The sequence below is a fragment of the Macadamia integrifolia genome, chromosome 6 (assembly GCF_013358625.1).
Source record: "Macadamia integrifolia cultivar HAES 741 chromosome 6, SCU_Mint_v3, whole genome shotgun sequence".
Classification (NCBI taxonomy): Eukaryota; Viridiplantae; Streptophyta; class Magnoliopsida; order Proteales; family Proteaceae; genus Macadamia; species Macadamia integrifolia.
In genome coordinates, this window is record NC_056562.1 from 4,236,947 (window position 1) to 4,260,968 (window position 24,022).

At 41.9% G+C, this 24,022-nt stretch overlaps 1 protein-coding gene across 2 annotated transcripts in view; it reads left to right on the top strand.

The window, feature by feature from the left end:
* LOC122081169 (DNA-directed RNA polymerases I and III subunit RPAC1-like) overlaps positions 1–24,022 on the top strand; it is a 46,164-nt gene that overhangs the window by 14,961 nt on the left and 7,181 nt on the right. For both annotated transcript variants that reach the window (XM_042648169.1, XM_042648168.1), the window contains exons 7-8: positions 22,219–22,314; positions 22,422–22,515. In XM_042648169.1, coding sequence (XP_042504103.1) covers positions 22,219–22,314; positions 22,422–22,515 — 190 coding nt within the window. The remainder of the gene's footprint in view (positions 1–22,218; positions 22,315–22,421; positions 22,516–24,022) is intronic.

Here is a 24,022-nt window from a genome sequence, read left to right on the forward strand (position 1 = left end):
AATGAGGTAGAGAAAGGTATGGTTTATACTATTGATCTGGCTGGGATTATAGAAAAAGCTTCGAAAAGTAAGGATGAGCTCAGTGCGAATGATATCCCAACAGGAGGAGAAGTTTCCCATGCTAAAGACATTTGGATTGGGGGCTTTGTTGGCTTTGTGGGAGGGTATATGCGAGAGAATTTCTTCCGGAGAGGGGATGGACTGGAGGCTAGGGAGAAAGATCATCCGGGATGAATTTGTTGAGGAGGCTTGGAGGAAGGGGAGGGGGAGGAGGAGGGGAGAGGAAGGGGGGAAAAGATCCTATGGAAGTGAGAGACAGCTTCGGATGTGATGCCCTCAAGAATGAGAATCTTAGTCCCAGAAGAGGAGATGAGCTTGGGGATGGTATTAGCATTATTTTTGGCTTTGAGAGATTGATGAAAATAGGCAGAGTTATAGTCCCCCAAGTCCAACCATTTGATACGGGCTTTCTAACAGAGAAAGCTCTCTTCTTGGGCCAGAAGTAAAGAAAGCTCATAACCAAGGACCTTTTCCTCCTCAGGGAGGCCAAAGTTAAGGAGATTAGATTGGATTCTGGATTGAATGGAGTGGAGTTTGTCTCGGTAAAAGGAGACACGGGAGGCAATGTTGCCAAAAGAAGAAGAATTCCAAAGCTTGAGAGTAGTTTTAACATTCTTAAGCTTTTTGACGAAAGCAATAAGAGGAGAGGAGGATTGATGCACATGAATGCACCAAACTTCTCGGACAATTGTGAGGAAGTCCGGATGTAGAGCCCATATGTCAAAGAACTTGAATGGCTTGCAGCCAAAAGATAGGAAGGGAAGGACATGGATAGAGATAGGGCCGTGGTCAGAGATCCTAGGGAGGTCAAAGCAGGCATGCGAAGAGGGAAAGGAGTTGAGCTAAGCTTTATTGACAAGAGCTCTGTCGAGCTTGCAAGCCACACGAAGATTGCCAGGTCTTCTGTTAGGCCCGGCCATTTTAAAATCATTTAGACTTAGGTCATCAATGAATCGTTAAAGAAGTCAACAACTTGGGGATCAATGGGGTTACCCCATGCTTCTCTTGGCTAAAACGGATGACATTGAAATCTCCTGCAACTCTCCAATTAAAGCTCTGACCAAAGGGGAAGCCTTTGGGAGGCAAGGTTGTGAGCATAGATGGCATAAAGGAAGCAAATGCGGGAGCCCGAAGGATGGGAGATGGAGAGATGAATGGCTTAGGTAAAAGAGGAGAGGGCAGAGATGTGAAGGGAAGAGGGGTTTCAGAGGATCCAGATTCTACCATTTGGGCTATGGAGATAGTTTGAAAAGAAGGCCCAGGACGGAGCAATTGAAGAAACAATTTGGAGGCATTTGGGCTATAAAACTTTGGTTTTGAGAAGGTAGAAGGTAGCAGAGATTAGTGCGGGAGGAGCGGATACGGGATCTAATTTCATCTTGCTTGGACAAGGAGTTGAAGCCTCGAACATTTCAGATGGTCCAAGGGATCATTTAATAGGGGGAGAGGCAGTGAGAGCTCCGGAGAGCTAGGAGGAAGCTTCGGATGGGAAGAACCAGACTTAGGGGGAGGTCTTGATGGTACCCAATTTAGTTATTAATTTTAATTGGATGTTCATGATTAATTTGACTACATATTTTGATTTTCTATGATTGCTGGGTTTTTCAAGAGATGTGCACGTGTTTGATGCTAAATGGATGGAGATGATTCAATCTAGAAGCAAAGGCAAAGGAATAAGGGTAGAACCAGTTTCTCAAGAGAGAAGGAAAGAAAACAAAAATTAACGAAAAGAATCCCACATTCTCTCTCTCTTTCATAATCCCCCTCTTTTCTCTCACTCATGTCCTAATCCCTCTCTACCATCTCTCACTCACACCTGCTTCCTTCTTCTTTTTTTTTTTCTTTTATGTCCTACATTATCTCTTCCTCTCTCTCTCTCTCTCTCTCTCCCCTGAAATATCTCCTTGTCAAAAATAGAATAGGAACCTAATCTCTCCTAACCTCTCTCCTCACTTCCCTAAATCGTCCCACACATCTGACATAATAAATCTATCTCTCCTTCATCTGTCTCTCCTCTCCTATTTTCTCTCTTCTCCCTTACAATCTCTCCCACTCTTGGTCGCTCCTTCTCACAGTTTCCCCCTCTCCTCCTTGGTCTCATCTCACACACGCGCCCCCTTTCCTCGTTTCTCTCCCCTAGACCAAGTCTCTCTTGCGCTCACGGCTCTTCCCTAAAATCTCTCCCCTAGAATCTTTCCCATCTCACACACGCTGCCATTTCCATATCCACCTCTCATGCATCCCTCACTCACACATGTTATCCCTCTCTTGTTTTGTTCCCCTTTTTCATGGTTCTCCCTTCTTCTTGGATCACACCTTCCTTTGGATGGATTTTCCTAGACAGCATTGCGTAGAGATCATTGCCATCACATTAAGGTTCATCGCCACCATCGCATCGTGATGCATCACCACTGAATCCCTTCACCTGTGTTCGTGTCTCCATGGAACAATGGAAGAACACCATCATTGTGCCCTTCATTGATTCGCACCATGAGAGGCTAAGTCCCCTTTGTCTTTAGGTGTAGATGAACCATTGATAATTATTATTTAATTTTTGGTTTAAGCATATTTGATTGTTTGATGTTGAGGCTCCATTCCTTTGTGGATGATTTTGATTGAATTATTTAGTTTAGAGAATGTGCTTCTATGATTCATATTTTCTATTCAAACAATAGTTTTTATCGAAATTTTGGTTGTATCGATGATAGACTTTAGTTGACCGAACTAAGCGTGCTCAGCATATGCGAAAGACGATTGTGCTCGGTAAGATAGATTATACCTAGAATGAACCGGAATTATCATTCTGTGGTTACATTAGACTTGTAGTTTTAATGAACCTGATGCAATAACTAAAAAGTGTTATGCTTTACACGGTTGTGGAGGAACCGCATCGGGAAAAAGAGGGATTCTAGTTGTAAGATATCTAATGAAACCGTAGCTAGAATTTGAGATCTCTATTAATTAGAGAAAATGTCAATATAGGAGTTTTTTGTATCCTATACGGATGATCCATCCGGAAGGACTATGATTGGGAATTGTTTGATCATCTTTCTCCGAGGAAGAAGCGAAACATAATCAACCATGGAAGCTGGTTTCTAATAAGAAGATTATCTGGGTGACAATAGGCATACTCTTCTATACTCAAATTTGACACTTTCTGGTCGGTGCGGATTCCCTTGGATGCTTCTTGGGTTTGGCGTAAGATGCTCTCTCTTAGATCCCTTGCATCTATAGCTATTTCCTCTAAGATCGTGGATGGTTCCTCTACTCTTTTGTGGCTCGATCACTGGCACCCTATGGGAGTTCTCTCTCACATCCTCAGTGCCAGAATTAGATACAGTTCCAGGATCCCAAAGCATGCTCTTGTTGCTAATATTATAGTCAATAGCTATTAGTCTCCTCCAGCTCCTGATGATCCCCATCTTGCAGAGATCTGGAACTCCTTTCCGGCCATCATTAGGACTCCTCAGAGGAATAAAGATTTTATAACTTAGATCACATCTCCTTTGGGCACCTTCGGCTCCAAGTCGGCGTGGAATTTTGTTAGACCCCATGGTCCCTCCTCCCCTTGGCATAGGATCATTTGGTTCAAACACCACATCCCTAGACAAAGCTTCATGGCTTAGAGGATCTTCACGGATTGCTTGCCCACTCAAGCCTTCCTCATCCAGAGAAGAATTCTAGCCCCCTCCTTGTGCTACCTCTGCAATGCCCAACTTGAAGACATTGATCATCTATTTTTTGATTACCCTATCTCCACCTCCATTTAGAATATAGTGCTGTCCAAATGCTGGCCTTCCCGTAGGTGCATCCTCCCCTTTCGGAGGGAGTGGATATAGGTGGATATGACATTCAAAGGGAAGACCATTTGTGATTTGATGGGCAAATTGGCTTTCTACGCTACTCTAAACCAAATTTGGATGGAATGAAATCATAGGAAATGGACCTCCAACTCTTGGCTGCTTGGGAACATTTGGAATTCCATCTTCTTTGATGTGAAATCTAAGACTGCAAAGATCCCCGCCACATGTACTCCATCCCTTAGAAATTGCCACATTGTAGCCTCCTGGGAGCTTCCTAGCTCTGTCACCAGGACCACCTCTCTCTGAGGGTGGATTTTGTTGTTTTTCCCTTCCCCCCCCTCTTTCTCAGGGGTTGTATGCTTTTATTTTTTCCTCTTGGTTAATGAATTATTTATTCACCAAAATTAAAAGTTCATCAGTTGAAGGCTATCATCGATACAACCAAAATTTCTATAAAAACTATTTTTTTTTTATATTTAGAAAATATGAATCACACGGGGGTGTTTAGTGCTCTTCACTGCTTTCAATGAAAGTTGAATGGTTCTCATTCAACCCCGGTATGACCCGGTCCATATGGTTGTGGGGTTAGTATAGGCCCGCGGGACTAATCAGGCCAAAGGCATGGATACCCGTCGTTAGCCAAAAAAAAAATGAATCATAGAAGCACATTCTCTAAACTAAATAATTCAATTAAAATCATCCACAAAGGGATGGAGCCTCAACGTCAAACAATAAAGTATGCTTAAACCAGAAATTAAATAACAATTATCAATGGTTCATCTGCACCTAAAGACAAAGGGGACTTAGTCGCTCATGGTGCAAGGCAACAACGACGGTGTTCTTCCATGGAGACAAGAACATAGGTGAAGGGATTCAGAGGCACAATCATAGTTGTTATGGCGTCAAATCGATCCAAGGCGGTGGAGGGGTGGCTAATCGATTTAGCAATGAATTGCCCGTTATGGCGTTGCCATGGCGGTCAAATCGCCCATGACACCATAACGGTCAAATCGCCCATGTGTCATTTTTTATTTTTCCTATTTTCTTAAGTTATTTAGTATACTACTTTTTTATTTTTCCTATTTTCTAAAGTTATTTAGCATGCTACAAGCTTATAAATTATACCCTATAACATATAAAACCAACATTAAGCAACATCAAATCGTCAAAAATCAACATAGCCCTATCAAAATCACTCTGCATTTTACAAAAAATCAATCGCCTAGTGAATCAGGCATGACCTAGCATCCATGGAGGTGCCATGGCGACGCCTATCAGCCAATGGCGACCGCCATTTGTGAGTCACGTAAATCGTAGCACTGTCATGAACTTTTTTCGCCAGGACGCCAAATCGCCGCCTTGGCGATGCCTATGACAACTATGGACACGATGCGATGGTGGTGATAGAATCTTGGTGTGATGGTGATGATTTCTGTGCTATGCTGTCTGAGAAAATCCGTCCAGAAGGAGTGATCCAAGAAGAAGGGAGAACCGTGAAAACGGGAAGAAAAACTAGAGAGGGATAAGGAGTGAGAGTGGAGGATGTGTGAGAGGTGGATATGGAAAGGGAAGCGTGTGTGAGATTGGAGAGATTCTAGGGAAGATGTCACACCTCGTTCACACAGAACCGGACCGGTGACCGGGTTAACTCCGGTTAACCCAAACCTGCCAGGATCATCTGATGCAGTACCCCACCACAGCATACCCACATCTAAGATAAGTGTTCAAAAGTTCAGTGGAAGACTTAAATTACCTGTAAATATCCTCAATATACTTGATAACCAAATTGTAGTATATACTAAGTATATGTGGGCCCGCAGGCATGATATTTACATAAAAAGAATAACAATTTACGTATCAAGTACAAAAAAGGGGGGGTCATCAAAAGAATCAAAAAGCAAAATCTTGTATGGTGTCATTACTGCGGTCTTGCAACACAGCCCTCGCACATGCAATCAGCACCGTGCTCATACTCCTCGGGGACCCACCAATCCTCAACGGGAAACTTGATAGTGGGGCCCGACTCCTGATCTTCAGGCGGGTGACCTGCAAAATCATCTAAAAGAGGTGCTCATGTGGGATGAGTTCACTAGCTCAGTAAGTGAAAAGAAAGACCACACAACAATCACATCCATATGCACTATATACTATACAATTCATTTTAAATCTTATCCACCTAAACAACATTACTAAGTCTTTGGTTATGTGCTACTTACAACCACAGTGCGCGTATGCCCAAGGTACGAGCTGCGAACTCCATCCTGCGATACGCCCATAGGGTTGTCGGAGAAAGCCCACCGTGAGTACTCAGAAAAATAAAGTATGCCGACCACTGGCTCTCAACATAAAAGTATATGACAGAAAAGTAAAGGTGCTGACCCCAACAATTTAAAAGCAGTACAATTGGCCCTCTTGAATATACCACTGAGGTTACCGACTGTCCTAATGACCAGCCGGGCGTATGTCTAACCGCCACAATGACCCGACAACCGCGACCACTGCTTCCCCCCGAGTGATAACCCAACACCTCAACCCCTGTTGGGAAGGGTCGTAGCACAGGGTATGAGAATCCTAAACCGCATTCTCCTATATGACATAGTACGATTGTATAGTGCCACCGCGTCCTATTCCACGAGCCACCAATGCACTCGTTTCCAAGCCGACTATGGCATCTAGTCTAATAATGCATCATGCATAGTAATCTAACCATTCATCACATAAGCACATCAATCATTTAACATTGAGAATGTAAATCACCACCCATATATAATAATTCCTTTATTTAGAATGCACAAGCAATACGTGCGAATAGCATACGAGGATGACTAATCTACACATAATTTGCATGATGTCATAGCTAGTCTAGATACAATTTAATGATGTAACAACACGCCTTAAAATAAATTCAAATGTCCTCTCCCCACTTACTGGTTGTGTACACAACTCACGCTAGGTAAGGGTGAGATCTGGTGTGAGAAACATAAGTTTCTCATGAAACCTATCATAGGTGAATGAAGTTAGCATTTCACCACTTTGGGGTCAAAACTAATGAGATTTGGTGTTTAAATCATGTTTAAAATCATAAAAGAGGATTGCCCATCCGGTTTGGGCCCATTCGGGCTTAAAAATCCGACCAAGGGGCCAACGGGTGGGCCAGGCTGCCACCTGTCATCGCCCACCGGTCTTCACAGGCGGGCCGGATAGCCCGCCGATCTTCGCCCACCGGTGGGAACTGAGGTGCTGCCCCCTCAGGCGGGAGACCTTAGGCGGGTAGCTTCCCCCGTCGGTCTTTGCCCACCTGTGGGGGCGAAAATTTGATTTCTTCTTTGAAACATTCCTCAACCTTGGGAAAACCAAATGGGACTATTCCAATCACATTTTCCACACATCTAAGGTCTTATAAGATGATTCTAACCTAGATCTAAGTTAGATTTAAGGATTGAAAAGCATTTTTACCTTCTTTGCTCAAGAACTCTTCCAAAATCCCAAAATCACCTCTTAACTCAAGAAATCACCAATGCTTCTCAAATCTTGTAAACACTTCTTTAAACCTTCAAAATCAACACATAGACCATCTATTAAACCTTAGATTCATCATCTCAAGTGGGATTTACACGATCTTAAAGAACCCTACCCAAATCAAGGGTTTCACTTAGGGTTTGGTGAAAATTTAAGAAGTATAGCTTTCGCTCACCTCAAATCGTAGATCTCGTGTTGGGAATCACTTTTTTGGTGTCGGAATGAGAATATCAAACCTCGGCGTCGCTTAAAATCATTTCTTCCTCCTCTTTCTTTCCCTTTCTTCTTCTTCGTTCTCTTTTCTTCCTTTCTTTTCTCTCTCCTCTTTACTTTTCTCACCAACTCTTTAATGCATTAAATGAGAAAAGGAGAAACACAATAAGTACTATTTATACTTAGAGAATATCTAGTAACCACATGGGTGGGTCACTTAGGTGGGCGGGTTCGCCCGCCTGTGACCGCCCACCTGGTTGGTCAAAACTTAGCCAAACAATTGAGATTTCGATGGAATTTGACTCTCGGCATGTATCTCACTCTCGGTACGAGATATATAATACGTATACACTTTAGGATACGACTACATACCAGCATTACCCGTACATGACCTTATGATACGAGCATATACACGGCTTGGGTACACCCATCTCCTCTGGCATTGACTCGGACTTGTCTGGCCAACCGTTGTTCAAAGTCACCCTTGCCATCATGGTCTATAAGGAACTCGCCTTAACCCTCTCTGGTTCAGGTCCTGCATGATTAAATCGGGTCAACCGTGTAATTAAACCAGGTTTTAAAAGTAGGGTATCACATTTACCCTCCCTTTTTGAAAATTTTGTCCTCGAAATTGGCGTACCTGGTTGTTTGAAAAGATGAGGGTACTTGGCTTGGATTTCATCCTCTTTCTCCCAAGATGCTTCTTCAAGTGAATGATTAGCCCATTGCGCCTTTATGAAGGAAATGGAGCGGTTGCGAAGGGTTTTCACTTTTCGGTCCAAGATTTCAATTGGCTGTTCTCTATAGGTCATATCAGCTTCTAGATATTCTGGTTCCCCGGGTAATACATACGATGGATCGTGAACGTATCGCTTCAGCATGGATACATGGAATACGTTATGAACATTTCCGAGCGAAGGTGGAAGAGCAAGCATGTAGGCTACTAAGCCAACCCGAGTCAAAATCTCAAATGGGCCAATGTATCTCGGGCTCAACTTACCCTTTTTATGGAATCTATGCAACCCTTTAGGAGGAGAAATCTTGAGAAACACCTTTTCTCCTGCTTGAAACTCAATGTCTTTCCTACGAGTGTCTGCATAACTCTTTTGACGTGACTCAACTGCCTTAATCCTTTCTCGAATAACATCGACCTTGTCACATGTCATCTGTATCATTTCGGGTCCCAACATTCGGCGTTCGCCTACCTCATTCCAATACAGAGGAGTTCTACACTTCCTACCATATAATGCCTCATATGGAGCCATCCCAATTGTAGCTTGATAACTGTTGTTATAGGTAAACTCCATAAGGGGTATATATTCTTCCCAACTACCACACATTTCCATTGCATATGCCCTGAGCATGTCTTCTAATATCTGTATGGTTCGCTCTGATTGACCATCAGTCTGTGGGTGGAAAGCAGTACTCAAGTTCAATTGTGATCCCAAAGCATGCTGGAAACTTTTCCAAAATCTGGAAGTGAACCTTGGGTCCCTATTTGACACAATGCTCACTGGCACTCCATGTAAGCTCACTATGTTATCCATATAAAGTTGTGCTAAATTGGCCATAGAGAATTTGGTCTTGATGGGAATGAAATGAGCAGTCTCAGTAAGCCGATCAACTATCACCCAAATCGCATCCATCCCCTCAGGTGTGCGGGGTAGTTTAGTGACAAAATTCATCGTAATCCTATCCCACTTCCAGTCTGGTATTGGGAGTGACTGAAGAGTACCATAAAGTCGATGCCTCTCAGCTTTTACTTTTTGGCATGTAAGGCAAGTCGCCACATATAGGGCTATTGTGGTTCTCATGCTTGGTCAATAGTAGTTTTGTTTAAAGTCCTTATACATCTTTGTACTTCCTGGGTGGAGTGAGTACTCGGAGCTATGTGCTTCCTGCACTATTTTGTCTTGTATCTCCAAGTCATCGGGCACACACAACCTACCTCAAAACAACAATGCCCCGTCGTTGGCTAAAACGAAGTCAGGGTTATTCATTGTTTGCTCTTGAATCTTAATTCTGATCTGTTGTAACTCAGGATCCAAAGGTTGTTTCATTATCGCCTCTTGCCTAATAGACGGGTGCACCTGTAGAGCTGCCAAGGATACAGTTAACCATTTAGTGTCTTCTGGCTGAAGTTCAAGCTCTAAGATTGCTCCTTCATATAAGAGGGTTTCATCCATTAGCATTGCTTCTCGTACGAGTTGCGAGCTGACTGCTAAGTACGAGAGTGACACAGTCTGTGCCTTTCGACTCAACGCATCTTCCACTACATTAGCCTTGCCAGGATGATACTGAATGTCATAGTCATAGTCCTTCATGAGCTCGAGCCATCTCCTCTGCCTCATATTCAAATCTTTTTGGGTGAAAAAGTACTTAAGGCTTTTGTGATCACTATATATCTCGCACTTTTTCCTATACAAATAATGTCGCCAAATCTTTAGGGCAAAAATGACTGCGGCTAGTTCCAAGTCATAAGTGGGGTAGTTTTTCTTATATTCCTTTAGTTGTCGAGATGCATACGCTATCACCTTACCTCGTTGCATGAGAACACAACCCAACCCGACCTTAAAAGCATCAGTGTAGACTGTCATTCCACCTGTGCCTTCAGGGATGGTCAACACAGGGGTCGACACCAACCTTTTCTTCAATTCCTGAAAACTCTTCTCACATTCCTCTATCCATTCAAATTTCACCCCCTTTTTGGTTAACTTAGTCATTGGTGCTGAGATTCGAGCAAAATTCTCAATGAAGCGCCGGTAGTACCCAGCTAAACCCAAGAAACTTTTAATTTCTGTAACGTTCTTAGGGCTTTCCCACTCTACTACTGCTTTCACCTTATCAGGATCCACCTCGATTCCGCCCTTAGACACTACGTGTCCCAGGAATCCAACTTGCTCAAGCCAAAATTCACATTTACTGTATTTGGCAAACAATTGTTGTTCTCTCAGCCTCTGTAATACCATCCTCAGGTGTTGAGTGTGCTCCTCTTCTATCTTAGAGTAGATTAAGATGTCATCAATAAAAATAATTACCCATTTATTAAGGACATCGTGAAATACTCGATTCATTAAATCCATGAATGCTGTCGGTGCATTGGTTAACCCAAAAAATAACACTAGGAACTCATAGTGACCATACCGAGTCCTGAAAGCTGTCTTGGGTATGTCGCCGCTTTTTATCTTGAGCTGATAATAGCCTGATCTAAGGTCTATCTTTGAAAATACCTTTGCACCTTGTAGTTGGTCAAATAAATCATCAATGCGTGGCAATGGATACCGGTTCTTAATGGTTAGCTTATTCAACTCCCGGTAATCTATGCACATACGCAGCTACCATCCCTCTTCTTGACAAACAATACTGGGGCACCCCAAGGTGAAACACTCAGGCGAATAAACCCCTTCTCCAATAATTCTTACAACTGCATCTGTAACTCCCTCAATTCGGCTGGTGCCATCCTGTATGGAGCTTTTGACATTGGAGCTGCTCCAGGAATCAAGTCTATGGCAAATTCTAACTCTCTATCAGGCAGTAGATGCATCAGATCATCTGGAAAGATGTCGGGAAATTCTTTAACCACCTCTACCTCTTCTAGAGGTGTAACCTTTGCATCAACATCATATACCAATGCTAAGTAGCCCTGACATCCACTTTCCAACAACTTTACTGCTTGAACAGCGGAGATGAGGACCTTTCTAGCCCGTTTCATTTTATCCGCTTGGTATACCAGTCCTTTCCCTTCATCATTTGTCACCCTAATTAATTTTTTGGCACACATCACGTTTGCTCGATGGGCCGACAACCAATCCATGCCCAGTATAACGTCAAAATTCTGTATGTTGAATTTGATGAGTTGTGCATTAAATTTCTTTCCACTGATTTCCACCGAGCACGGCCCATACACCTCCTTCAACTGTGTAACTTTGCCTGGAGGCATACTAACAATCATCTCATGATCTAGTGTCCTGGGCAACATACCAAGTTTCTTCGCAAATCTCTTAGATATGAACGAATGTGTAGCTCCTGAATCAACAAGACATAGGCTGGTATACCCGATATAGGTAGAACACCTAGTGCAATAATGCATATAAGTATAGCAGGTCATCAAAATTCAGCATAAGAAAAACCTTAAATTAAAATGTACCTGCTACCACTTCTGTGCTGGCCTCAGCTTCCTCAGTTGATAAGGCATACATTCTTCCTTGCGGTTGATTCACCCGAGTTAAGGGAGGTCTGTACACAGAGGACTGACTGGAGGGGAAGGCTGGTCTGACCCGATAATCTTTGGCATAATGACCATAAGAGTGGCAATTAAAACAAAGGATTTGTGATGCCAAAACTGGGGCAGGGCCCCTTTGCACTTGACCTGATGTAGATGGGGGACGGGGTGGCCTTGTGACTGTAGGCACCGTACTAGTGTTTGGGCAAAAAGATGTGGAGCCCGGACCACCAGCTGGTCGAGGAAGATAGCCAGATGGCCTATAGGGCTGTCTATATGTAGGCCCAGAACTATACGACCCACGGTATACCTTGGATGAGTTGCCCATGTCCGAAAATGGATTAGTCCTCTTCCACAATCCAGGTGTGAGGGACTGTTCTCCCTTCTGCTTATCTTCCATGGTTTTAGCTTTTTGCACAATCTGGCCATAATCTGTCAAATCTAAGACCTCGAGCACTGACCTAATAGATGCCTTTAATCCCTTCAGAAACCTTGCAGCCTTTTCCTCCGCTGACCTCATATACCTAGGGGCAAAATGGAACAAGCTTTCAAACTGCTGCTGATACTCAAGGATAGTCTTATTCCCTTGAGTTAAGGCCATGAATTCCATCTCTTTACAGTCTCTGAAGCTACGAGGGTAATGGTTTGCCAAAAACAACTACTTGAACTGCTCCCATGCGGGTTCTGGATGTACGGCCAACAATATAGGATTAAAGGCTTGCCACCAAGAGTTGACTTCATTCTTGAGTTGCAGCCCTGCACAAATAAGTTTCTGTGCCTCAGTGCACTCAATTATCGCAAATATATTTTTCAGCTCTTAGATCCACTGGTCCGGCTCTAGAGGATCACTCCCCACCTTAGAGAATACAGGTGGCAAGTTCCTCTTGAAAGATTCCACTACCTTTGTCGTATTATTCATCGACGGGTAATTGGGTGCATATGCCGGATAGTAAGGGTACAGAGGGGGCACCATATACGGAGGAGTGCTGAGTGGCGGAATTGGAGGTGTATCCCCGGCTTGTGGTTCCATACCAGACCCTACAGGTAGGTCTTGTGGAGTAATTATCCGAGGATGTTGACCGGGTTGAGGAAGGTCTAACTATTGTTATATAGCAGCCATAAATTCCTGCTGCTGCTGGAGCATTTGTTGCTGGAAGGCTTGCTGTGACTGCTGAACTATGGTCGCAACATCACTCGGGGTGATGACAGGTGGAGGATCCGAAAGTGTGGTCAAAGGTGGGTCCCTTTGTGCCACACCCTGGTCAATGGTTTCTTGAGGTTGTGGAAGTGGGGTTTGCCCCACAGAACAAGACCTTCGAGGATTTGGTGGTTGACCGATAGGACGAGGACCACGTGAGGTACCTCGTGCATTGCTACCGGATCTAATGCGTACCATCGTGTCCTTGCACCTGGAACATACCATACACAAAACATTGGTTAAGTACCTTAGAATTTACATAAGCACATAATCATATGCCAACACACGGGGTATTGTAGTGTATGATGTCTTGTATCTAGCCACAACTTAGCCCCGAAAGTACTGTGCTAGCGCTTCGACAAGTAAGACGATGGTCCCGCTTGATTCTTTTTTTTTTTCTCCCAACCGGCGGGCTGCCACCGGCGGGCAGCTCGAGTCGGGCCCGTCGGTCTAACCCGAGGTGGAAAAATAAAGGGGCTTTTAAGCCTCCTTCACCCTCATTTCTCCCAGCTTCCACCTTGGCTCAGCTCAAGTGATTTTGGAGGGTTTCTTGGCGCATCCACTCGCGATTTCACTCAACGATTCCACAGATTTTGAAAGATTCAAGCTCCTTTCATTCTCAAGTAAATCTCTTTTCCATTTCTCTTCTTGGAACATATATTTTGGGTGTTGAATCCATTTATACTTCCCAAAACTTGATTTTTTTCATGTTTCTTTCCATAGAATAATCATTCCATGAGAATATGATGCTTCCTTTGTGACTCACTCATAGTTTTAGGCTTTACTACCCAATCTATGGGAGAAAATCCCAAACCGTGCCCTAATTTCTCAAATTTGGGGTTTTCTTCTATTTCTTCTCCTTTCTCCCCAACTTACAACTCAATGGGATTTCTTATCTTTGATTTGCACTTACATTGTTGGAAAGATCATGGAAACTTGTATATGCTTGCAATTCCATCTCTTTTTTATGAAAATCCATCTCTTTTCCATGAAAATCCATCTCTTTTGTGTTAGGTTTCTTGAAAAAATTTCTGGCGTTTCTATGATTCTCTTCACTTCATTCCATATACTTGTGAACAACTTTGAATCTCTCTCATTCCTTGCACCTCAATGTTATAATAGAAAATTTCTTTGCATATTCTTGATTGTATAATGATAGGCATTACTATCATTGACATGTAAGCTTCAAGTTCTACACTATTATGGGATTTTCATTCTCTTAGATTGAACTTGCACATTGAATTTGGGGCTTTCCATCATTTGACACCAATTACTCCATTTAAGGAAATTCTTATGAGGCTTTCCATCACTTCTCACTTGCCATGCTTTATACTCCATTGTCACTCTTCTATTTTGCATCATGCTAGTGGATGCCATGTTTGGGGATTTCCTCCTATTCATTTCTCCATGGCTTAACCACTCCTCTTTTTATAATGATCCACATTATGTATTTAGGTGCATTTACATATGCTTGTTCACCCTCCTGTTTACTTCCTTTGTCATGCAAAAATTTTACTTATCACTATCTCTTCTCTTTTCTTACTAGGATGTCTTCTCGTAAGGGAAAGGAACCCGCATCCTCTTCCAATAGACGTAGGGCCACAACTTCAAAACGGAAGGGTGTAGGGACTAGTTCCCCAGCCCTTCGTACAAGGCAACAAGGACATACCCCCATCGATCCTTTAGACTACGATGAGGGACTCTTCCAGAGTTTGAGGGCGGAAACAAATTGGCAGACCTTTCTAAAGAAGCCTGTGATGATGGAGAAAACCGTGGTAACTTGTGATTTCAACAAGATTCAACTACAAGAGAGGTTTACTGCACTGGGTTGGCAGTCCATCCTTAACATTGACAGCCTTTGCTATGAACACCTGGTTTGAAGATTTTACTGTAATTTGAAGGTCTCTTACCAGTATGGGGAGTACTCAATCACCAGCATGGTGAAGGGGGTGAACATTCATTTGACTGTGGACACTCTTGCTAGTATTTTAGATATTTCATTAGTTGGGCATCAATTCTATAGCCCCCCAAGGAGTAAGCCCGTGGGCCCATCCTTAAGTTCGGAGATGCAGGACCACATTTATGAGACCATTAGTTGCAATAAGGTGCGTCCGGATTTCGAGACGACATTTCACCCGGAGGCTTGTGTATTTGCTCGCTTGGTTCAGTTTAATTTGCTCCCTTGAGGAGGTCATAGGAACCAAGTAGGCTTCATGGCAGCCTACATAGCCTTCTGCATCTACAAGGCCTTGGAGGGAGGTACCAAGCATTTATGCCTACCCTACATTATACTTAAGACTATAGAGCATCATGCCACACATCCTGAGGACGGAGGTTTCCCATATGGTAGGACCCTCACTAGGGTTTTTAAGTTTTTTAGGGTGGATTTGAATGGTGAGGAGGGAAAGACCCCAGCGGACAAATTTAACAAGGAAAACCTACGCAGGATGGGTCTCCAGGCTCTTATGGATATACCTCAGAGGGCAGGAGCTCAAGGAGGCAGGAACAGGGGGAATGTCCACATGGAGGAGGAAAATAGTGAGGAGGATGAGGATTATGTTCCTCAATTCGAGGAGGAGGACTTTCTGGACAAGGATGTCCTTGAGGAGGAGCCTCTTGTTTCGAGAGATGCTAATCCTGACTTTGCTAGGGCTGCAGAACCACAACATAGAGCCCCACCACCTGAGAGTGGCGCATTTGACTTCGAGAGCATGATGACCAGTATGAGGGCCTTGAAAGATGGGCAAGATCAGCTTTTGAGAAGACTAAATGAGAGTGCTTCTAGAGAGGAAAATATCTTAGAAAGGCAGGCTACATTAGAGAACTCCTTCCTAAGATTGAGCGAGGATTTGGACACAACGGCCAATGCCATTTCAGCGGACTTTACCCTACTCCAGAGGGATGTGCAACAAGTGAATGCGAGGTTTGCTCACTACGATCGCCGGCTCAAAGTTAAATCAAGGCCTAGGAGGGATGGAGTAGTAGAGCTAGATGATGATGAGGGTCTCTGAGGACTTAGCTTGCCTATCCTAATAAGCTTTTACTTGTCTCTGTTGTTTATGTGTTTATGGTGGACTATATGTATATATACTTTTCTTTTGTACTTTTCTCTGTAATTTGGACTTACTAGTATGGTGCTCTGATGTTGTTGATGACTTTTAGTTAGTTTTGTATGCTTGATAAACTTATTGTAATTTGATTATAACAACGTTAGTTAGTCTTTGTTGATTATACTTATTTATATATGTATGTTGTTTATCAGGTGCTTCTATTTGAAAATTTTGAAAAATCTTGTTTAGCGCTGTTATGCTGCCGAAGTTTTGTCAAATCTGTACTTGATGGGTTATGCAATCAGATAACTAATCTTTTATTTATTCTAAGCAAACTTTCTCCAATACATGCCATGAAATGCAATAATTAAATGCAACCATCATTTTTTTTTCTTTTTTGGCTTTTAATTCTTTAAAGTTTTTACATTTACCTAACCCCATTTCCTATTATAGATTCTATGGCGTCTAAATGGTATGTTGTGAGTAAATAGAGCATCACGCTCTGATACCACCGTTGTCACACCCCGTTCACACAGAACCGGACCGGTGACCGGGTTAACTCCGATTAACCCAAACCTGCCAGGATCATCTGATGCAGTACCCCACCACAGCATATCCACATCTAAGATAAGTGTTCAAAAGTTCAGCGAAAGACTTAAATTTTCTGTAAATATCCCCAATATACTTGATACCCAAATTGTAGTATATAGCTAAGTACATGTGGGCCCGCAGGCATGATATTTACACAAAAAGAATAACAATTTACGTATCAAGTACACAAAAGGGGGGGTCATCAAAAGAATCAAAAAGCAAAATCCTATATGGTGTCATTACTGTGGTCCCGCAACACAGCCCTGGCACATGCAATCAGCACCGTGCTCATACTCCTCGGGGACCCACCAATCCTCAACGGGAAACTCGACAGTGGGGCCCGACTTCTGATCTTCAGGTGGGTGACCTGTAAAATCATCTAAAAGAGGTGCGCACGTGGGATGAGCTCACTAGCTCAGTAAGTGAAAAAAAAGACCACACAACAATCACATCCATATATATTATATGCTATGCAATTCATTTTTAATCTTATCCACCTAAACAACATTACTAAGTCTTTGGTTATGTGCTACTTACAACCATAGTGTGCGTATGCCCAAGGTACAAGCCACGAACTCCATCCCGCGATACGCCCATAGGGTTGTCGGAGAAGGCCCACCGTGAGTACTCAGAAAAGTAAAGCATGCCAACCACCGGCTCTCAACATAAAAGTATATGACAAAAAAGTAAAGGTCCTGACCCCAGCAATTTAAAAGCAGTACGATTGACCCTCTTGAATATACCACTGAGGTTGCCGACTGTCCTAATGACCAGCCAGGCGTATGTCTAACCGCCAGAGTGACCCGACAATCGCGACCACTGCTTCCCCAGAAGTGATAACCCAACACCTCAACCCCTGTTGGGAAGGGTCGTAGCATAGGGTATGAGAATCCTAAACCGCATGCTCCTATATGACATAGTACGATTGTATAGTGCCACCGCGTCCCATTCCACGGGCCACCAATGCACTCGTTTCCAAGCCGACTACGGCGTCTAGTCTAATAATGCATCATGCATAGTAATCTAACCATTCATCACATAAGCACATCAATCATTTAACATTGAGAATGTAAATCACCACCCACATATAATAATTCCTTTGTTTAGAATCACAAGCAATACGTGCGAATAACATACGAGGATGACTAATCTATACATAATTTGCATGATGACATAGCTAGTCTAGATACAATTTAATGATGCAACAACACGCCTTAAAATAAAGTCAAATGTCTTCTCCCCACTTACTGGTTGTGCCCACAACTCACGCTCGGTAAGGGTGAGATCCGGCGTGAGAAACGTAAGTTTCTAGTGAAACCTATCATAGGTGAATGAAGTTATCATTTCACCACTTTGGGGTCAAAACTAACGAGATTTGGTGTTTAAATCATGTTTAAAATCATAAAAGAGGGTTGCCCATCCGGTTTGGGCCCATTCGGGCTCAAAAATCCGACCGGGGGGCCAACGGGTGGGCCAGACAGCCCACCTGTCATAGCCCACCGGTCTTCACAGGCGGGCCGGATAGCCTGCCGGTCTTCGCCCACCGGTGGGAACTGAGGTGCTGCCCCCTCAAACCTCAGGCAGGCGGCTTCGCCCGCCGGTCTTTACCCACCTGTGGGGGCGGAAATTTGCTTTCTTCTTTGAAACATTCCTCAACCTTGGGAAACCAAATGGGGCTGTTCCAATCACATTTTTCACACATCTAAGGTCTTATAAGATGATTCTAACCTAGATCTAAGTTAGATTTAAGGATTGAAAAGCAATCTTACCTTCTTTGCTCAAGAACTCTTCCAAAACCCCAAAATCACCTCTTAACTCAAGAAATCACCAATGCTTCTCAAATCTTGTAAACACTTCTTTAAACCTTCAAAATCAACACATAGACCATCTATTAAACCTTAGATTCATCTTCTCAAGTGGGATTTACACGATCTCAAGGAAACCTACCCAAATCAAGGGTTTCACTTGGGGTTTGGTGAAAATTTAAGAAGTATAGCTTTCGCTCACCTCAAATCGTAGATCTCGTGTTGGGGATCACTTTTCCGGTGTCGGAATGAGAAGATCAAACCTCGGCGTCACTTAAAATCATTTCTTCCTCCTCTTTCTTTCCCTTTCTTCTTCTTCGTTCTCTTTTCTTCCTTTCTTTTCTCTCTCCTCTTTACTTTTCTCACCAACTCTTTAATGCATTAAATGAGAAAAGGAGAAACACAATAAGTACTATTTATACTTAAAGAATATCTAGTAACCACATGGGTGGGTCACTCAGGTGGGCGGGTTCGCCCGCCTGTGACCGCCCACCTGTTGGTCAAAACTTAGCCAAACAATTGAGATTTCGATGGAATTCGACTCTCGGCATGTATCTCATTCTTGGTACGAGATATATAATACGTATACACTTTAGGATACGGCTATGTACCAACATTACCCGTACATGACCTTATTATACGAGCATGTACACGGCTTTGGTACACCTGTCTCCTCTGGCACTGACTCGGACTTATCTGGCCATCCTGTGTTCAAAGTCACCCTTGCCATCATGATCCATAAGGAACCTGCCTTAACCCTCTCTGGTTTGGGTCCTGCATGGTTAAGACAGGTCAACCATATAATTAAACCAGGTTTTAAAAGTAGGGTATCACAGAAGAACCATGAGTGTAAGAGAGGTTTGGTCTAGGGTAGAGAAACAAGGAAAGGGCGGCAAAGAGGGAAAATGTGAGAAGGAGAGACCAAGAGTGGGAAAGATTGTAAGGAAGAAGAGAGAAAACAGGAGAGGAGAGAAATGTATTATGTGGGATGTGTGGGACAATTTAAGAAAGTGAGGAGAGAGATTAGGATCCTATTCTATTTTGGACAAGGAGAGATTTTAGGGGGGAGAGAGGAAGAGATAATATAGGAAAATAAAAAAAAAGAAAGAAGAGGGGGGCATGTGTGAGTGAGAGATGGTAGAGAGGGTTTAGGACATGAGTGAGAAAAGAAGGGGATTAGGAAAGAAAGAGAACATGGGATTCTTTTCCTTAATTTTTTTTTTCTTTCCTTCTCTCTTGAAAAACCGATTCTACCTTCGATCCTTTGCCTTTACTTTTAGATTGAATCATCTCCATCCTTTAACATCAAACACATGCACATCTCTTGAATACCCTGCAATCATAAAAGATCACAATATAGAGTCAAATTAATCATGAACATCCAATTAAATAACAATTTTATGAATAATTATGACTCGATCAGGAGTCTAGGGAGGGGCATAATGTTCTCAACCTTGCCCCCACTTCGCAGAGGGGCTGTTTCCTGACTTGAACCTATAACCACTTGGTAACATTGGAGCAACCTTACCATTCACCAAGGTCCACCCTCAATTAGAATCATCCATTTAGAGATTAAAATCTAAAATGAGCTATGCTAGTCTAAAATGAATACTATTTAAACAATTTAAAAAGTTGTAGGCCACCAATTATCAATATAATTTTAAGGAAAGATTGGAGCAATGCATAGGTCTCACATTTATCAACACTATATCAGATGATAGCTTATTTAAGCGTTATATTGATTACACTACTTTAAAGAGAATTTTATTCTTTCTTCTCTAAGGGTCGTGCTTGGTCCAACGGTTAGAGACGAATGTTGACATGGTGGTCAAGTAGTCGAAACAGCCTCTCGACATTCTCGGGGTAAGGCTGTGTAGTTCTTGCCCCTCTGGACCTCGCACATATGGGAGCCTCGTGCACTGGGCACGCCCTTTTTTTTATTCTTTCTTCTTTCTATTTGCTTCGTCATATTTTTTTATATTATTTTCCTCCTAGGTCCATGGAAGCTTCAAAGAAGGTGCACCACCTGTTCTGGCATATTGCTATGGTGCCTTCCTGGAGAATTTACTTTGCCTCCCTCTTTGACACGCTGGATAGTATTCACGCTATGGGTATCTTTGTTTTTTTCTGTCCTAAAAGGATTATTTTCCTCACTTGATTCTTTGTTTGTTTTTTCAATCTCTTTCTTTTGCTATATTCCTTAGTCAAGGAAAGCTTCAACTAAGGTGTCACTTCCAGTTTGGTTGCTTTCTATACTTCCTCCTATAGGACCTACTTTTCCTGCCATCGCTTGCTACTGCTGTTATGATTTATCACACCTGTCTTTCTCATTAAAGGTTTCACATTCTAACTGCTATTATTTTTCCAAGTTTTTAAACATAAATGATGTTTTTTTATGAAAAAAAATTATATTTTTGGTTTACTTAATGTAGGAGTAGATTACAAGAACTAACCCCCACAATATTTAACCCCAAATAATACAGCTTAGAGAACCCTTTGAACAAAGAAACACAAATAAGAAACAACCTTTACAAATAAACCAGCAACCCACAAGAAGAATTCCCAAAATAAGCAATCAGCTAGGAGAGAGAAAATCTCCTGCGCAGGCCAATTCAGAGAAGGGGCGGCTGCTATAATTAGAGCTCTGATTGAGCTCAAACTTGGGTCGATGGGAGCCCTAGGAGGGGACAAAAACCTAAAAATTTGAGAAGCTTTTGACGAGGGGTTTTTAAGTTACTTTCTTGAAATCAGACCCAGGAGAGAGATCACAGGCTTCAGGAGAGAGAAACCTTTATGAATCGATGCTGGTTCTGAAGGCTTGGACAGATATGAAGTTCTTTAATGTTCACAGAAGCAATAAACAGAGACAGCAGCAAATAACAGTGAAAATAGAAAGATTAAACAAAGAAGAAACAAGGGAAAAGTGGGAGAGGAAGTGGCTATATCAGCCTGAGTTTCTCACCCACAGCTATCCCAGCTGCTCTAAGAAAATAGTTGCAAACTTCTTTAGTTAAATCTGAGAAACAATAGTACATATGTCTCTCTATTTATAAAGGATAGTTTACAATCATATTAAGACTGGGAGCTAGTTTCCAAAGAGGACTAGACACTCCTACTACAACTAGGAATTGAAATGGACTAAGATTGGGACTAGGGCTCATAGGCCTTAATAGGATTTACAATCAATAGCCCAAAATAACATAAAGACATTAAAATAGTACTTAAGTAAAAATCCTAATTCGATGGGCCCATTGGGTCCATTCTTTATTACATCAAATAGGCCTCAATTAAGCGGCCGATTGTAGTCCCTTTGGGCTGGGCTTCCTGCTGCGATAACCCTGCCCATAATAGGGATCTACATCATACTATGTTATATTATGCGATGGTAAGTTTGCTCCATTACAATCTAGTGGTTATGGGTTCAAGTCGGGAAAAAGCCTCTCCATGAAGGGGGTAAGGCTGCATACATTATGACCCTCCCCAGACCCCGCAGTGGCGGGAGCCTCATGCACTGGGTATGCCCATTTTTTATTTTATTTTATATTACACAATTGTCAACTACATAAGCTTACTATCTAAATTTTTTGAGAGCATATATTATCTTCTTTTTTATCCATCTGCACCTCCTCCTTCATGCGGTTAAGGAAATAGGATTTCTTGAAAAGAGTGTAATTTTATATCTTTTTGAGAAAAGTTATTATGGAATAGTTTCTACGTCTAGAATTGAGATCTGTCAAAATTTCATGGCTTCCTGCAGGAAATTGAACTTGAAGCTCATGCTGTCAAAGGCATTGGTAAAACTCATGCCAAGTGGTCCTCAGTGTCTACGGCTTGGTATAGGATGCTTCCTGACGTGAGGACAAGATTATCGCTGAATACTCACTTTTGTTTAATCTCAAAGACACAATGTTTAGTATAACCAGAAAGTGGGATTCTAATTTAATTTGTTTCTCGAAGTAGGTTGTGTTATTGCAAGAGGTCGAAGATGAGAAGGCTGAAGAGCTTGTAAAGAAATGCCCTGTAAATGTGTTCGACATTGAAGATATTGGTAATGGTAAGTGACCATGTTCTCTTTGAAAATTTGGGAGTAATTCTTTGCTTATTTTTGTTAATCAATCTCATAATAGTGAAACTTACTATTTCACATTATAAGAGATTGGATTATGAGTGGGATAACCCCTATATGGTGGATATGCATATTGACACTTTTTACTGACAGCTGCATCATGCACCGTATTTGTAATCATTTTTTGCAAGATGAAGTCTATTGCTTCAGAGAAGTTGGTCATTCTCTATAGAGTAGTATTTTGAGGTGTTGTGATGCCTTCATGGTTAAATCTGTTTGTAGAGCCATTAAGCCCAAAGTGGTTGTGTTTCTGGTAAGGTTTGAGATTTCAACAGCGTAGGTTATTTTAGGAACTAATGGGAAATCTGGGGATATACTAAGAATTTTGAAATGAAACTTTAGGGGATGCTTATTTAAGCATAAATACCCGTGGATGAATGATTAGATGTAACAAAAAGAAAACTCAAAGTAGTAATTTTGTTTCACTTTTCTAGTATAAGTATTAAAGCATTGCTCAAATCTACCAAAAAATTGAACCAAGATGATAAGATTAAGGGACATATCTCTTTTTTGAAGTTTCAAACCAAATATTTCTTTGCAATCATGTCGTAGGAGCTTAGATGAGTTTAGGAGAGGTTTGAATCCCCAAAGAGTTGTAAGTTTTTGAACAAACGTAAAGCATTCTAACAATTTCGATTTGTTTCTAATTTTGACTCCTTTTGCCAATTTTCATTCGAAATTTAATATTTTATATGAAGGAATTTGGCATTCTAACAATTTCGATTTGTTTCTAACAATTTCTAATTTTCACTCATTTTGCCAATTTTCCTCAAATGTTGTGCTCGTTTGAGGAGATGATGCATTTTAGAGTAACGCTTCAATCTCAGGTAGAGCCAAGGATTAAAGTATCAGTATTGGTCGCCGTATCGGTTGACCAAAATTAAGATATGTATTGAAGGGTATCATATTGTATCGGAGATACGCTAAGATACGCTAAAGATAGGCACATAAATGTATAAGAAACACTTTTTTAAACACTTTGCATAAAAAAATTGTTAAAAAAATCTATTGATAACATCTCTTATGCATAAACATTAAATTGAGGGTATCGCACTAAGAATTCAAGGTTTTTAGTTGTCCCATAAATGTAAAATCCTTGTTCCTAACCTTGATTCCACTTTAGTTAGAGAGAAATATGGCTGGCAGCAACTTTGGAACAAAAACCCTTCAAAAAATAGTGTTTTTTTCTGAAAAATTACTCATCTTGGCCATTATATGATCGTAGCATTGTATCGGTACATATCGATACGTACCGATACTCATCGATACGTACTGATACTCATTGATTCGTACTGATACTCAATAATATGCACCGATCGATACAACCAAAACGTACATTTCACCTCGATTTTATATTTTCCATAGAGTATCGGTACATATCGTATTGTATTGATGTGTATCGGTGATGTATCGGTGCATATTGGTATGTATCGTA